The following is a 14979-nucleotide window of genomic DNA, read 5'->3' as shown; positions in this document are numbered from 1 at the left end:
ATTTAAAACATACCTCAGGCCAGGTGGCAATTAAGTGAAAGTAATTCGTTATCTCACAGTTCTAGAGGCTGTTTAGGTTCTGTCAGGGTAAGGCCCTGCAAGGTTGTCTTAGTCAATGTTCTGTTGTTGTGAAGAGATACCATGACCAAGGCAACTCTTATGAAAGAAAACATTTAGTAGGGGCTGCTGTACACTTCAGAGTTTAGTCCATTTCCAGCATGGTGGTACACAGCTAGATGCGATGTTGGAGAAGGAGCTGAGAGTTCTGCACCCGGATCAGCAGGCAGCAGGAAGAGAGAGCCCCTGCGCTCGGTGTAGGTTCTTGAAATATCAGAGCTCTTAAATGAACTGAAATACAATAAAATAAAAAAAGACAAATATCAGAGCTCATCCCCAGTGACACACTTCCTTCAACAAGGCCATACCTTGTAATGCTTTCAAATATTTCCACTCCCTAAGCATTTAAATGCTTGAACTTTCGGGGGCCATTCTTAGTCAGACTGCCACAGAAGAGGTCCTGCTTTCTCCATCGTAGGGGCTGCCTGGCTGATGTCTAGTTGGTGAGAGGGTATAGCACTCTTGGGGTCTTATTTATAGGCCAGTGATTGCATCATTTAGTTTTCTCTGAAACCCCTCCCCAACATCACAATGGAAATTAGTTTTTAATATAGGATTTTGGGGAAATAACAAATATTCACTCTCTAGCACCCATCTTTTGTTCAACAATCTGTTCGGTTTTAGCTGAATTTGCTGTTAATTCTCTTCAATTAATCTTGGTTTTGTATATTTTACCTTGTATAAGTATTCAATGATATGTTATAATTTACATGCTTTTTTTTTTTTTTTTTTGAAATTTCCCACTTTCACCTATTCTATTGTGCCTTCCATAGACTCCTTCACATATTGTCAGGTTTGTTTTAGTCTTTACTGAGCTCAACATCAGTGTATGTGTCACTGTGCTTCTTTTAGCTGATCTGTTTCTTTTAATTGCTTTTCCTCTTTGTTGGCTGTATAATTTCACTGTGCTGTGAACAAAAGGTGACTGATATCTTGTAAAGACATTGGTTTCTTTCAAAGCAACAGCAAAATTACAGGCAAATACCTTGGTATTTTAGAAAAATTCGCATATCACACAGGGAAAGTCCTTTTTGCTTTCCCCTATGTAAAATCTCTTAGTTTTGAGATATACTTTATATTTCGACATTGTGACATTTTCTGGGAAGTGGGGAATTTCTCAGATATTTGCCCATTACTTTTAATTTAGTGAGAGTCAAAGTCTGGTGAACTCTCTAGAGGTTCCTTTCATTTGTTTTCTTTCCTCTATCTTGATGTCTTACCCTGTGTGTAGGCTAGAGGTACAGGCCAGGGCTTGAGGGAAAGATGCTTCTTCTTTTGTGAAATGCCCTGAATTTCTAACTACTCTGCTGGGCTCTCCCTCAGGAAGTCTTGAGCTGTATCATTTGTGTCATTCGCACTGTGGGTGCCTTCAGAGGAAAAGACAAGTAACTGTTCAGGCAGGGCACGTAATGGCCTTCAGTTTCTTCCTAATTCTGGTTGTTTTACTCTTTTTCTCTTCCTCTCTGGTATGTGTGTGTTTTCCAGAATTTATCATTGTTGTCATTACAAAGGTTTTCCTGATAACAGAAATTCATTATTAGAAAATAGGACTTGATACTTATTTTTTCTCAAATGAAAGAATATATAGGGATAAATTATGCTTAGACACATAATTTTTCTTGAGTTTAATGACCATTTGCTCCATCAATTAGGAAATTATACTCAAACCTTCCTTTCTATGACATTAACCTCAAGCAAAATTTTATGTAAATTTTCCAAGAATCATCACGCTATTGACCAAACTCCTTTTTGTCCCCGGAAGTGTGACTGCACTGTGTAAACAGCTCATTCGTTTTGTTTCCCAGGAACTTACAGAGCATTTAACATGGTCCAGGCACAGCATCTTTCATCTGATAGTTCATGTGGAGAAGCAGCCCACTGAGCAGAAGGGTGATGAAGAGCTCCAGTGTTCAGTTTTGGAAACTGGGCAAAGAGAGAAGTTAGGAATTGGCAGAATTTGGATTTGAATCAAGATATTTTGGTAGTGTTAGAGTTTTTTTTTTAAGATTTTATTTATTTTTTTTGCATATTAGTGCTCTAAGAGGGTAGAAGAGGGTATAGGTGGTTGTGAGCCACCATGTGGTTGCTGGGAATTGAGCTCAGGACCTCTAGAAGAGCAGACAGTGCCCTTAACCACTGAGCCATCTCTCCAGCCCAGTGTTAAAGTTTTTACCTGCCTCAATTTTCTCCCTCTGTTGCTAGGATTGGAAATATTCCAACCAGATCAATCTAAGAGGGAAAGGGTTTATTTTGGATCGAAATTCAAGGTATAATCCATCATTGTGGGGAAAATCAAGGAAGTAGGACCCTGAAGTAGCTGGTCACACTGCATCCACAAGAGGAACAGAAAGTGATGAACACATGCTAGGGTTAAAGCTCTTCATTTTATAGAGCCCAGCAGCCCTTGCCCAGAGAAGAGCCCTGCCCACAAAAGATGGATCTTTCTTTACTAATCAACCAAATCAAGATAATCCAAAAGGCATGTCCAGATGCCCCTCTCCTAGGTGGATCTAGAATCTGTAAATGTAAACATCTATCTGCCTATTATCTATCTATCTATCTATCTATCTATCTATCTATCTATCTATCTATCTATCTATCTATCTATTTATCTATCTATCATCTATCATCAATCAATCTATCTATCATCAATCCATCTATCTATCAATCATCTATCTACCTATTTATTATATATTGATAGAGATGTGGTCTCACTCTCCCTCAGTCTGGGCTCAAATAATCCTTTTGTAGATGTATGTGTATAGTATTTCTATTTGTGCATGTTACCACATCTGGCTGGGTTTTTATTTTTATTTTTAAAACAATTAAATTACTTTACATCCAGACCTCAGTTTTCCCTCCCTCCCTCCTTTCTTCCCAATCCTCCCCTTCACCTACATCTCCTCTTTTTCTCTTCAGAAAAGGGGCGGCTTCCCATGGATATCAACCAGTCTTGGCACATCAAGTTGCAGTAAGACTAGGCATATCTTCTCCAATTGAGGGTGGATAAGGCAGCCTGCTAAGAGGAAAGAATCCCCAAGGCAGGCAACAAGTCAGAGACAGCCCCTGATTCCACTGTCAGGAGTCCCACATGAAGACTGAGCTACACAACTGTTACATATGTGCAGAGGGCCTAGGTCAGTCCCATGCATGCTTCCTGGTTGGTGGTTTAGTCTCTGTGAGCCCCTTAAGTCCAAGTTAGTTGATTCTGTAGGTTTTCTTGTGCTGTCCTTGACTGCTCTGGTTCCTAAAATACTTGCTCTCCCTCTTCCTCTGGATTTCCCAAGCTCTGCCTAATGTTTGTCTGTAGATCTCTGCATCTATTTCCATTAGCTGCTGGGTGAAGCCTCTGTGAGGATAGTTATGCTAGGGTCGGGTCTGCAGTATAACAGAATACCACTAATAGTGTCAGGGCCGAGCTTCCTCTCATGGCATGAATCTCAGGCTGGACCGGTCATTAGTTGGCCGCTTCTTCAATGTTTGCTCCATCTCTACTTCTGCACATTTTGTAGGCAAAACAAATTGTAGGTTGAAAATTTTGTGGCTGGGAGTCTTGCCCAGTTACCGGAGATGGCCAGCCCAGGCTCCATATCCCCCGTTGCTAGGAGTCTTAGCTAGGGTCACCTTCGCAGATTCCTGGGAGTTTCCATTGCCCTAGGTTTCTAGCCTGTCCCAGTGATGCCCCCTCCCCATTCCAGTTGTCTCTCCCAGTACTCTCTCCTTCCATCTTCCCTGAACCTAATCCCTCCTGTTCCCACCCCCACCCCAGCCCTCTTTGTTATTTAGCTTCTTTAGGTCTGTGGATTGTAGCATGGCTAACTTTTAGTATATAGCTAGTATCCACTTACATACCATGTGTGTCTTTCTGGGATCTGGCTTACCTCGCTCAGGATGATCTTTTATTGTTCTATCCATTTGCCTGAAAATTTCATGATGTCATCGTTTTTAATAGCTGAGTATTACCCCATTGGGTAAATATACCACATTAAAAAAAATTCATCCATGGGTTGAGGGACATCTGGGTTGTTTCCAGTTCCTGGTTACTACGAATAAAGCTGCTGTGAACATAGTTGAGCAAGTGTCTTTTTGGTGTGATGGAGCATCCTTTGGGTATATACCCAGGACTGGCATAGCTGAGTCTTGAGGTAGATCTATTCCAAATTTTCTGAGAAACTGCCAAATTGATTTTCAAAGTGACTGTACAAATTTGCACTCTCCCCAGCAGTGGAGGAGCATTCTCTTTGCTCCATATTCTCTCTAGCATGAGCTGTCATTTGTGTTTTGATCTGAGCCATTCTGATGGGTGTAAGATGGAATCTCAGAGTCATTTTAATTTGCCTTTCTCTGATGGCTAAAGATGTTGAACATTTCCTTAAGTGCCTTTTGGCCATTAGAGATTCCTCTGTTGAGAATTCTCTGTTTAGCTGTCTACTCCATTTAAAAAAATGGGTTATTTGGTTTGTTGATGTCTAGTTTCTTGAGTTCTGCATATATTTTGGATATTAGCCCTCTGATGGATGTAGCATTGGTGAAGATCTTTTCCCATTTTATAGGCTGCTGTTTTGTACTATTGACGGTTTCCTTCGTCTTACAGAAGTTTTTTAGTTTCATGGGGTCTCATTTATTAATTGTTGATCTTAGTGCCTGAGCTATTGGCTTTCTATTTAGGAGGTTGTCTGCTTTGCAAATGTGTTCAAGGCTATCCTCCACTTTCTCTTCTATCAGTTTAGTTTATCTGGTTTTATGTTGATGTCTTTGATCCACCTGAACTTGAATTTTGCGCAGGGCGATAGATATGGATCTATTTGCATTTTTCTACATCAAACATTCAGTCATATCAGCACCATTTGCTGAAGATGCTTTCTTTTTTTCCATTGTACAGTTTTGACTTCTTTGTAAAAAATTAAGGGTTTTTGATTCAATTCTATTGAACAATCTGTCTGTTTTTATACCAATGCCATGTGGTTTTTATTGCTATTGCTCTGTGGTACAGCTTGAAATCAGGTATGGTGATACCCCTGGAGGTTCTTTTATTGTATAAGATTGTTTTAGCTATTTTGAGTTTTTCATTTTTCCATATGAAGTTGAGTATTGTACTTTCAAGGTCTGTGAAGAATTGTGTTGGCATTTTGATGGGAATTGCATTGAATCTGTACATTGCTTTTGGTAAGATGGACATTTTTACTGTATTAATCCATGAGCTTAGGAACTCCACAATGGGAAAGGGCGGGAGGGTGAAAAAAACCTCAGGCAGCAGTGAGCACAGGGAGAAACAGACTTCTCAGGAGACAGACTTCAGTGAGACAGCTTGTTTATTGTGGGGAATAAAGGATATTTAAACCTTTAGAGAGTGAGTAGGGGTTATCAGGCTGAGTATAGGTCATTGGACCAGACCATGGTGCTAAGTATGCCTTATTTGCCTGAGGAGGAATTCCAGGTGCTCCCGGACATGACCTTATAAGGGAAGAGGAAGTTTAACCTGGCTGCCAGGCTGCATGCCCTCCTCAGGAGGGCAAGGGTTAGGGCACAGGGTTATGAGCACTGGGGCATGCAGGTCTGCAGCAGAAGGTTTGGTCCACTCCTGCCGATCTCAGGATGAGATTTCTGGGGTTTGGACACATCTAGACCCCACACTTAATCCAAGCAGGCTTGCTTCTGGTCCCATGATCCTGCTTCTGGTCCCATAATCCCATGGCCCCACAGAGATCTTTTCATCTTTTGATATCTTCTTCAATTTCTTCCTTCAAAGACTTAAAGTTCTTTTCATACAGGTCTTTCACTTGCTTGGTTAGAGTTACCCCAAGACATTTTATATTATTTGTGGCTATTGTGAACAATGCTGTTTCCCTAATTTCTTTCTTAGCCTGTTTATTGTTTGCATAAAGGAGGGCTATTGATTTTATTTTTGAGTTAATTTTGTATCCAGCCACTTCACTGAAAGTGTTTGTTAGCTGTAGGATTTCCCTGGTAGAATTTTTGGAGTCACTTATGTATGCTATCATGTCATCTGTTAACAGTGATACTTTGACTTCTTTTCCAATGTGAGTTCCCTTGGTTGCCTTTAGTTGTCTTATTGCTCTGGCTAGGACTTCAGGTACCATATTGAATAGATATGGAGAGAGTTGACAACCTTGTCGTGTCCCTGATTATAGTGGAATGGCTTTGAGTTTCTCTCCATTTAATCTCGTGTTGGTTACTGGCTTGCTGTATATATACCCTTTATTGTGTTTAGGTATGTGCTTTATATCCCTGATCTCTCCAAGATTTTTATCAGAAAGGGGTGTTGTATTTTGTCAAAGGCTTTTTCAGCCTCTAATGAGATGTTCATTTTTTTCCCTTTTATTTTGTTTATATTGTGGATTACATTGTTAGATTTTCATATGTTGAACCATTCCTGCATCTCTGGGATGAAGCCTACTTGATCATGGTGGATAATGTTTTTGATGTGTTCCTGGATTCAGTTTGCAAGTATCTTTTGAGTATTTTTAATCGATGTTCATGAGAGAAATTGGACTGAAATTCTTTCTTGTTGAATCTTTTTGTGGTTTGGGTATCTGGGTGACAACTCATAGAATGAGTTTGGCAATGTTCCTTTTGTGGAATAATTTGAGGAGTATTAGTATTAGCTCTTCTTGGAAGGTCTGGTAGGACTCTGCTATAAAACCATCTAATCCTGGGCTTTTTTTTTTTTTTTTTTTTGGCAGACTTTCAATGACTGCTTCTATTTCCTTAGGGTTTATAAATGAATTTACGTTGATCTTGATTTAACTTTGGTAGGTGCTGTCTATAAAGAAAATTGTCCATTTCTTTTAGATTTTCCGATTCTGTGGAACCTAATGATTCTTTGGATTTCCTTGTTTCCCTTTTTCATTTCTGATTTTGTTAATTTGGATAGTCTCTCTCTGCCTTTTAGTTAGTTTGACTAAGGGTTTTTCTATATTGTTGATTTTCTCAAAGAATCAGCTCTTGGTTTTATTGATTCTTTATATTGTCCTCTTCGTTCTATTTTATCGATATCAGCCCTGAGTTCGATTATTTCTCTCAGTCTACTCCTCTTTGGGGTGTTCACTTCCTTTTGTTCTAGCACTTTCAGGTCTGCTCTGAAGTCACTAGTGTGAGATCTCACTAATTTCTTTATGAAGGTACTTAGTGCTGCTTTCTTTCTTGTTTTTTTTTTTTTTTTGGTATACATTTTTAAAATTTATTTATATTTTATATTAATCACAGGTTATTTACTTTGTATCCCAGCCAAAGCCCGCTCCCTCATTCTCTCCCAATCCCACCCTCCCTCCCTCATCTTCTCCCTGCCCCTTTCCAAGTTCACTAATAGGGGAGGACCTCCTCCCCTTCCATCTGACCCTAGCTTATCAAGTCTCTTCAGGACTGGCTGCCATGTCCTCTTCTGTGGCCTAGCAAGGCTGCTCCTCTCGTGTCCTATGAGCTTGGGTAAGTTGTGCCTACATTTTCATTGAATTCTAGAATGTTTTTCATTCCTTTCTTTATTTGTTCCTTGACACAATGGTCACTGAAAAGAGAGTTGTTTAGTTCCCATGAGTTTGTAGGATTTGTTTTGTTTCTGATGTTGAAGTCCAGCTTTAGTCCATGGCGGTCTGATAAGATATAGGCTTTTGTTTTGTTTTGTTTTTCAATTTTCTTGTATCTGTTGAGACTTGTTTTGTGATAGAGTATATAGTCAGTTGTATATTCTTTTGTGTTTGGATGAAATGTTCTATAGGTATCTGTTAGGTTCATTTGATTCATAACGTCGGTCAGTTTTCTTATTTCTTCTCTGTTTAATTTTTCTGGATGACCTGTCCTTGGTGTTGAAGTCTCCCCACTACCCAATGTATGGTGTTTGATGTGTGATTTAAGCTTCAGTAAATTTTTTATGAAAAATGTGAATGCCCTTGCATTTGGGGCATAAATATTCAGAATTGAGATGCCATCTTGGTGGATTTTTCCTTTGAAGTATCTTTCTCCATCTCTGTTGATTAATTTTGTTTGAAAGTCTATTTTGTTAGATATTAGAATGGCTACACCAGCTCGCTTCTTGATCCATTTGCTTGGAAAATCTTTTCCCAGCCCTTTACTCTAGTATCTATTTGTGATGTTGAGGTGTGTTTTTTTGTATGCAACAGAATGGTGGATCCTGTTTTCACATCTATTCTGTTAGTTTGTATCTTTTTACTGGGGAATTGAGTCCATTGATATTAAGAGAGACAAATGACCAATGATTGTTAATTCCTGTTATTTTGATGTTGGTAATATATATGCATGTGTACATGTTTGTGTGCGTGTGCACTTTCCTTCTTTAATTTTTGCTGGTGTGAAGTTATTTATTTCCTCTGTTTTCTTGGGTGTAGTTAACCTCCTTGGGTTGGAGTTTTTCTTCTAGTATTTTCTGTAGGGCTGGATTTGTGGATGGATATTGTTTAAAATGGTTTTTCCACAGACTATCTTCATTTCTCCATCTATAATGATTGAAAGCTTTGCTGGGTATAGTAGTCTGGGATGGCATCTGTGGTCTCTTAGAGTCTGCAAAACATCTGCCTAGGCCTTTCTGGCTTTCAGAGTCTCTGATGAGAGAAGTTGGGTGTAATCGGTCTGCATTTATAAGTTACTTGGCTTTTTCCTCTTGCAGCTTTTAGTATTACCTCCTTTCCCCCCTATATGTTTGTTTTGAATATTGTGTGGCAGGGGGATTTTCTTTTCCGATCTAATTTATTGGCTGTCCTGTAAGCTTTTTGTACATTTACAGGCATCTGTTTCTTTAGGTTAGGGAATTTTTCTTCTATGATCTTGTTGAAAATATTTTCTGGGCCTAATATTTAAGCTGTTAATCTTCTAGGTTTAGTCTTTTAATTATGTCCCAGACTTCTTAGATGTATTGTGTCAAGGGCTTTAAATTTAGATTTAACATTTTCTTTGACTGGTGTATCAATTTCTTCTATTGTATCTTCTATGCCTGAGATTCACTTCCATCTCTTTTGATCTGTTGGTGATACTTGTGACTATAGTTCCTGTTATCTTCTCTAGTTTTTTTCTTCTCTAGGATTTTCTCAGTTGGGTATTTTGTTATTGCGTCTATTTCCATTTTCAGGTTTTGAACAGTTTTATTCATTTTCTTCACCCGTTTGATTTTACTTTCCTGTATTTCTTTAAAGGATTTATTCTTTTTCTCTTTAAAGGCTTCTGTCATCTTCATAAGATTGGATTTAAGGTTGTTTTTCTTTCTTTTTTTAATTTTTATTTATTCAGCTGTGTTGGACTAACCAGAGCTTGCTGTAGTAGGATAGCTGGGCTCCAGTAGTGCCATATTGCCTTGGATGTTGTTGATTATGTTCTTAAGCTGGCCCCTAGTCATCTTAGTTTTGGGGTTATTATAAGCTTAGGTTCTGATTTTTGAATTTGTCTTTGTTAGAGTTTTTTCCCTTGGTTTCTGTTTTCTCTCTGGTCTTCTGGCCTGAGTGGCCTAGAGTTCTGGGGTTCTTCAGTTCAAGTTGTGTGTCTCTGCTGAGATGTTTGTTTGTGGCCTGCATGACTGCTTGAGTTTTGGGTGCCTACATTGCCTCTGGGGTCTCTAGACCAGTGTGACCTCCAGGAAATCAAATATTGTTTTTGAAGATGTTGTGGCCCAGAATATGAAGCCCAGGTGATGGGTTGCAGTTTGTGACTGTTGGGTGTGCTTTAAAGTGAGTTGGCAGGAATAGGGCATAGGGCATAGGGCATAGGGCATAGGTCCCAGGTCCCAGTCTTACCTAGGGTGCCTGGTGCTGGTGTGGCTTCCAGGAAAGCAGGTGGAGTTGTGGGATGGAAAATGGAGCCCAGAGGATGGGTTATTTCTTGTTTATTTTTAGGCAGGGTTTCTCTGTGTAGCCCCGGGCATCTCGGAGCTCACTCTGTAGACTAGGCTGGCCTTGAACTCAGAGATCTGCTGTCCTCTGCCTCCCAAGTGCTGGGATTAAATGCATGCATCACCCGACTGAGTTTCTACTCTTAACATTGGCATTTGCTTCACTCCCAGTCTTTGCTGCCTGTGCTAATTAGGCTCTCTGTGTGTAATTGATAATATTTATGCAATTTTCATGTTTCAAAATAGTATTTAACCTACTGGTTTATAAATCACTTCTAGGAACCAGATATTTTCTGTTGTGTTAGATACTCAGAACAGTCTCAAGTAAACCTTTCTATTATAAATTAGTCCCAGGCAGTGTATAATTTTTCATCTATACTATACTTTCACAGTGTGGTGTTTGTATTTCTAATAATTGCTTATTTCTTCTGCCTTATATTGCAGCTAGTAGCGTAAATTCTTAATACTTCCTTTGGGGTGTAAGATCATTGAGGATACAGACCACTCAGCTGTCATTGTTGTTAATCTTTTCCTGGCATACAGCCCTTACTGCATATAATTCATAGATGCAACAGGTAGAAACTTAAGTAAAGTTAAAGAGCCAACTGCCAAACTATCTTGAGTTTAGCAAAGTTTTAGGTAGATTTAGCAGTGAAGACCGAGACCTTGAACTTGTGAAAAGTGGCAAGGAGGCACACTGGAACTGTGGGAGAAGTTGGAAAGACAGGGATGAGAGTATGTATAGAGGCAGGTCATGGAGGAACTTAGAATATTTGGTAAGAACTTGGGGTTTTAAGTATTTGGAACATTTTGACTAGAGGAATGGCCTACAAATTATATTTAAAGGGTTCTGTCTAGATGTTGTAAAGGGAATAGGTTATGTGAGGAACATTAATAGAATCAGAGGTGGACAAGATAGCTCAAAAGGTAAAGGTGCTTGCTGCCAGTCCAGACAGCTTGAGTCTGAATCTTGGAACACATATGGTGGAAGGAGAGAACCCACTCTCCAAAGCAGTTCTCTGAGTTCCATTTAAATGCTCTTTTCCCACAAAAAATAGAGTCAAGAAAAACAGTTATGAGGCTAGTGAGATAATATGGGTCAGGGGTTGCATGATTAACTTGGGGATGGAGATCATATAATAAGTGGATGAAGTGTTTAGAGTATTATTTTTTGATCTATCAATCAATCAATCAATCAATCTTTCAATCTATCTATCTATCTATCTATCTATCATCTATCTGTATTTATATGTATGTATCTATCAATCTATCTCTATTATCTATCTATTTATTCATTTATCATCTATTATTTATTTATCTATATGTCTATCTAACATCTACTTACCATCCATCATCTGTCTGCCTATCATATGTGTGAAGAAACTGAGGGTAGATAAAGAGTTCTGATAAGTTTTGAAGTAGTGTCTTGGTTGTCTTTCTCTTAGCCTCAGATCGCTTCTAAGTAAGTGTCAACATTTTTAAATTATGAATTTTAACTCCATTCTGTTATCTAGTATTTATTTGAAAGTTCTTCAGAAGAAGAACCTGAGCAGGGGTTTTTCAAGAGTCTTTGAAGGTTTTTTGTTTATATCTCTACTATCAAAATGGTCAGAGGCCCCTTGTATTAGTGAAATATGAAATCAAATGGGAAAGATTCAATATCCTCTTCAGCCTTCACATTCTGCAAGGAAATGTTCCATGATATAGTTAAGATAAATGGATAAGCACTGAGTTAGAGCTTGTCTTTTGGTTAAGGATTACAGAGTCTGAGTTTGGACTTTATGTCAGCCCATCGCTCTCTGAATAAGTGTCAGTCACTCATTTTATCCTTTGCAGACTCCACTTTTCCAATTGTGAAATGAAAACAGCCCTAATGATTTCACGATTATTATAAAAATGAGGTATGATCATCTGTGCTGAGTAGACACATCACACAGACATTAAAATTTCATGAGGTCTGAATCTCAGTGAAGCCAGTGAAGTGATTATAAGGTAATGCCCTGGAGAATATGTGTGGGAAATTTCTGTACTTATATATTACTTCAGTATATATGGAAGTAATAACCACAAAATGTGTAAGTGCAAAGAGTTGGTCAGTGGGTGCTAAAAAAGTAATAAGGTCTGTTGCCTGGTAGGATGCTTATAAAATAGAATATTATACACATATTTCAAAGACCCAGAAGTATTTTTGAGATTCTCACCATAAAAAGTAATAAATATTTGATGTGATAGACATATTTAACTTGATTTAATTATACAAGTACATGTTTTGAAAGATCCATGTCTCACAAATACACATTTTAATCTTTTATGAGTTCTTTTAAATGCATTTAATGTCTTAATGCATCTGAAGAGAAATGCTCACGTTTACTTTACAGATATTGGTTTGCCTTGAGAAGGGGTTATCAGGTGGCTTTCAAACGTAGCCGCAGGACGAGCCATTTTATGGAGGAACAAACGGATCCTCACAAAGAAGCTATAGACATGACCACCGACTTGAGCATGCTCAGGCTTTTTGAGACCTACCTGGAAGGCTGCCCACAACTCATTCTTCAGCTCTATGCCTCTCTGGAGTGTGGCCAGGCAAATTTAAGTCAATGTAAGTGTCTCTCAACACCCTGGGCTAGACGTGTGCCACTGAGATCTCATCGTAATGAGAAATCTAAGGATTGTTTTAGAATTTCCAATTCCTAGAAATTGCTTTTAGAAATGAAATTCAGCAACATGTTTTAAATACTAAGAAATGTGTAAAGATACAGTCTCTCTCTCTGTTCTTCTTGTTCCTTTCCTTGTCTGCCCAGGAGGGAAACTACTGTTGTCAGTGACTAGAGAGTCCTTCAGGGAACCTGGGAAAAGTGTACATCATGTTTTGTTTTATTTTTTCCTGTAAGACCAAGAAGATCATAATTGGCTTGTTGTTTTGCATCCAACTGTGACCCTGCAGAATTGTCCAAATCAGCATGGGGAGGGTTCCCTCATTCTTCTCATCATGTACAGCATGCTGAAAATGACAAACCACAATTCACTAGCTGCCTTATTATTTATATTAATTTAGGCTGCTTAAAATACCTGACTATTAAATGATGTGACAAGTTAACTTTTGGATGTATATGTTATAATTTTGTTCTTATTTTTATTCTTTTTTTTTCAGTTGATCTTTTTTTTTTTTTAAAAAAAAAAAACAAACCAATATATCTGAACACATTTTCCCCTCCTTTTACTTTTTCCAGGTTTTCCACCCTTTAACTCCCCCTTACCCTACCACCAAACCAGATATACTCCTTTTCTGTTTCTCCTTAGAAAACAAACGGGCGTCTAAGGGATTCTAACACCCTAAAACATAATAATATAAAAACACAAACAAATTGGAATAGGACAAAATAAACATACAGAAGTAAAAGAGCCCAAGAAAGGGGACAAGGAGCAGATCTAGACACAGAAGCCCACTAGTTTGCACAGTCAGTGATACCACAGGAAGACAAAAACAGAAGGCATAATATTTGTGCAAAGGACCTACAGGTAACAAACAAACAAATAAATAAAATAAATGTTAAAAATCAAAAAAAAAAAAAAAGAAAGAAAAAATCCTGACATGACATTGTAAGACAAGGACCTCCAAAGATACCCCTGAGTTCATTACTTTTTTTGTTGGCCATCCACCATCTACTATTGGGCATACGGACTGTGCTGAAGGCTGCCTTGTTTCCCCAGTGAGACTCCCTTGGAGAAAACTAAAAACTAGATTTCCAATATGTGTATTTTGTTGTTGTTTGTTTCACGACAGTTTCTCTGTGTAGCTTTGGCTGTCCTGGAACTGGCTCTGTAGGTCAGGCTGGCCTCGAACTCAGAGATCTGCCCTCCTCTGCCTCCTGAGTGCTGAGTGTATGAGAGTGCAGGTCAGAGGGTCAGTTTGCTGAGCTCACAGGGATGTCTTCTTGGGGTTACAGCTCAGTGGCCAGGGAAGCTAGAGAAAGTGACTGCTGGTTGTTTTTTAAGCCTTGTAAAACTCTTAAAACTATGCTTATGTGTTCATTTGGTGGAGAGTAAAGCTTGGCATGATGGTACACACTTGTCAGGCTAGCACTCTGGAGCCTGAGGCAGGCAGGTTAATGTGAATTGAAAACTTCCCTGGGCTACACTGTGAGAAAGACTCTGTTTCACAAAATGAAACAAAAACCATGCTGGAAGCATGGGTCAGCCCTTAAGAGCACTCTCTGTTCTTGCCCAGTGGCCAGATTCAGGCTCCAGAAGCTGTGTGATGGCTCACAGTTAGCTGTAGCTCTAGGTCCAGGAGATCCAATGCTCTCTTCTGGCCTCCATGGGCACCAGGAGCATTCAGGCGAAACACCACAGACAAAAAATTTTTAAAAAATTAAAAAGAACATCACCGGACAACTTAGGAGAAAGTGATATTTTAATTAAACACAAGAAAAAAAAGTTAAGTCCAGATCTGTAGCGTTCCAATCAAGAGAGGAGAAAGGCGTTTATAAAGCTCATTTTCATCAACATATATCATTGGAAATCGGGCTGTGCATGTATAGGCCTTGGATGCTGCTTACTCAGTGTGACTCATATTCCCTGTGACTATTTCATTCTGACTTTCTCGTCTATATGTTTCACCTTTTAAACCATCCTCTGCTTTGACGGTGATGTAGTAATGACCTGCGTTTCCAGAATAGTAAGGAGCTTCTTTGCTGGGACAGAAATAGGCAATGATGGCAAACCTACAGAACTCCGAGATTTTCAAAATATACTCGTTCAGGCGACTACGGATCTGCAGGTTATGAGAAATGATTTTGTTAATGACCTGCACTTACGTTAAACTTTCTGTTTGACTGCCTCATACCCCATTAAGCTATCTCTCAGTGAATTAGATATGTGTACAAGGTCAAAGCCAAATAATGTAGACAGCCTAGACTTATAATTATAAGTGTTTCCTGAAAGTGTTGCTCATGGAATCTATTTAAGGTAATTCTAAAGCAGTATGATGGTGTTGAGTAGCATACCAA

At 38.8% G+C, this 14979-nt stretch overlaps 1 protein-coding gene across 10 annotated transcripts in view; it reads left to right on the top strand.

The window, feature by feature from the left end:
* Xkr9 (XK related 9) overlaps positions 1-14979 on the top strand; it is a 99725-nt gene that overhangs the window by 13102 nt on the left and 71644 nt on the right. For 8 of the 10 annotated variants that reach the window (XR_008719665.1, XR_008719664.1, XM_055603233.1 and 5 more), the window contains exon 3: positions 12349-12569. The exons of 1 other annotated variant lie outside the window; for it this stretch is intronic. Coding sequence is in view for 7 of the 9 variants with exons in the window: in XM_055603233.1 (XP_055459208.1) it covers positions 12349-12569 (221 nt within the window). In the remaining 2 variants the exon portion in view is untranslated. Of the gene's footprint in view, positions 1-11806; positions 11963-12348; positions 12570-14979 lie in introns of all 10 variants that reach the window. One more of the 10 variants, XM_055603230.1, reaches the window with a different exon arrangement.

The sequence above is a fragment of the Psammomys obesus genome, unplaced genomic scaffold, assembly GCF_907164565.1.
Source record: "Psammomys obesus unplaced genomic scaffold, mPsaObe1.curated_primary_1811, whole genome shotgun sequence".
Taxonomy (NCBI): Eukaryota; Metazoa; Chordata; class Mammalia; order Rodentia; family Muridae; genus Psammomys; species Psammomys obesus.
Note: the sequence above shows the minus strand (reverse complement) of the source record. Positions and strands in the feature narration are given on the sequence as shown.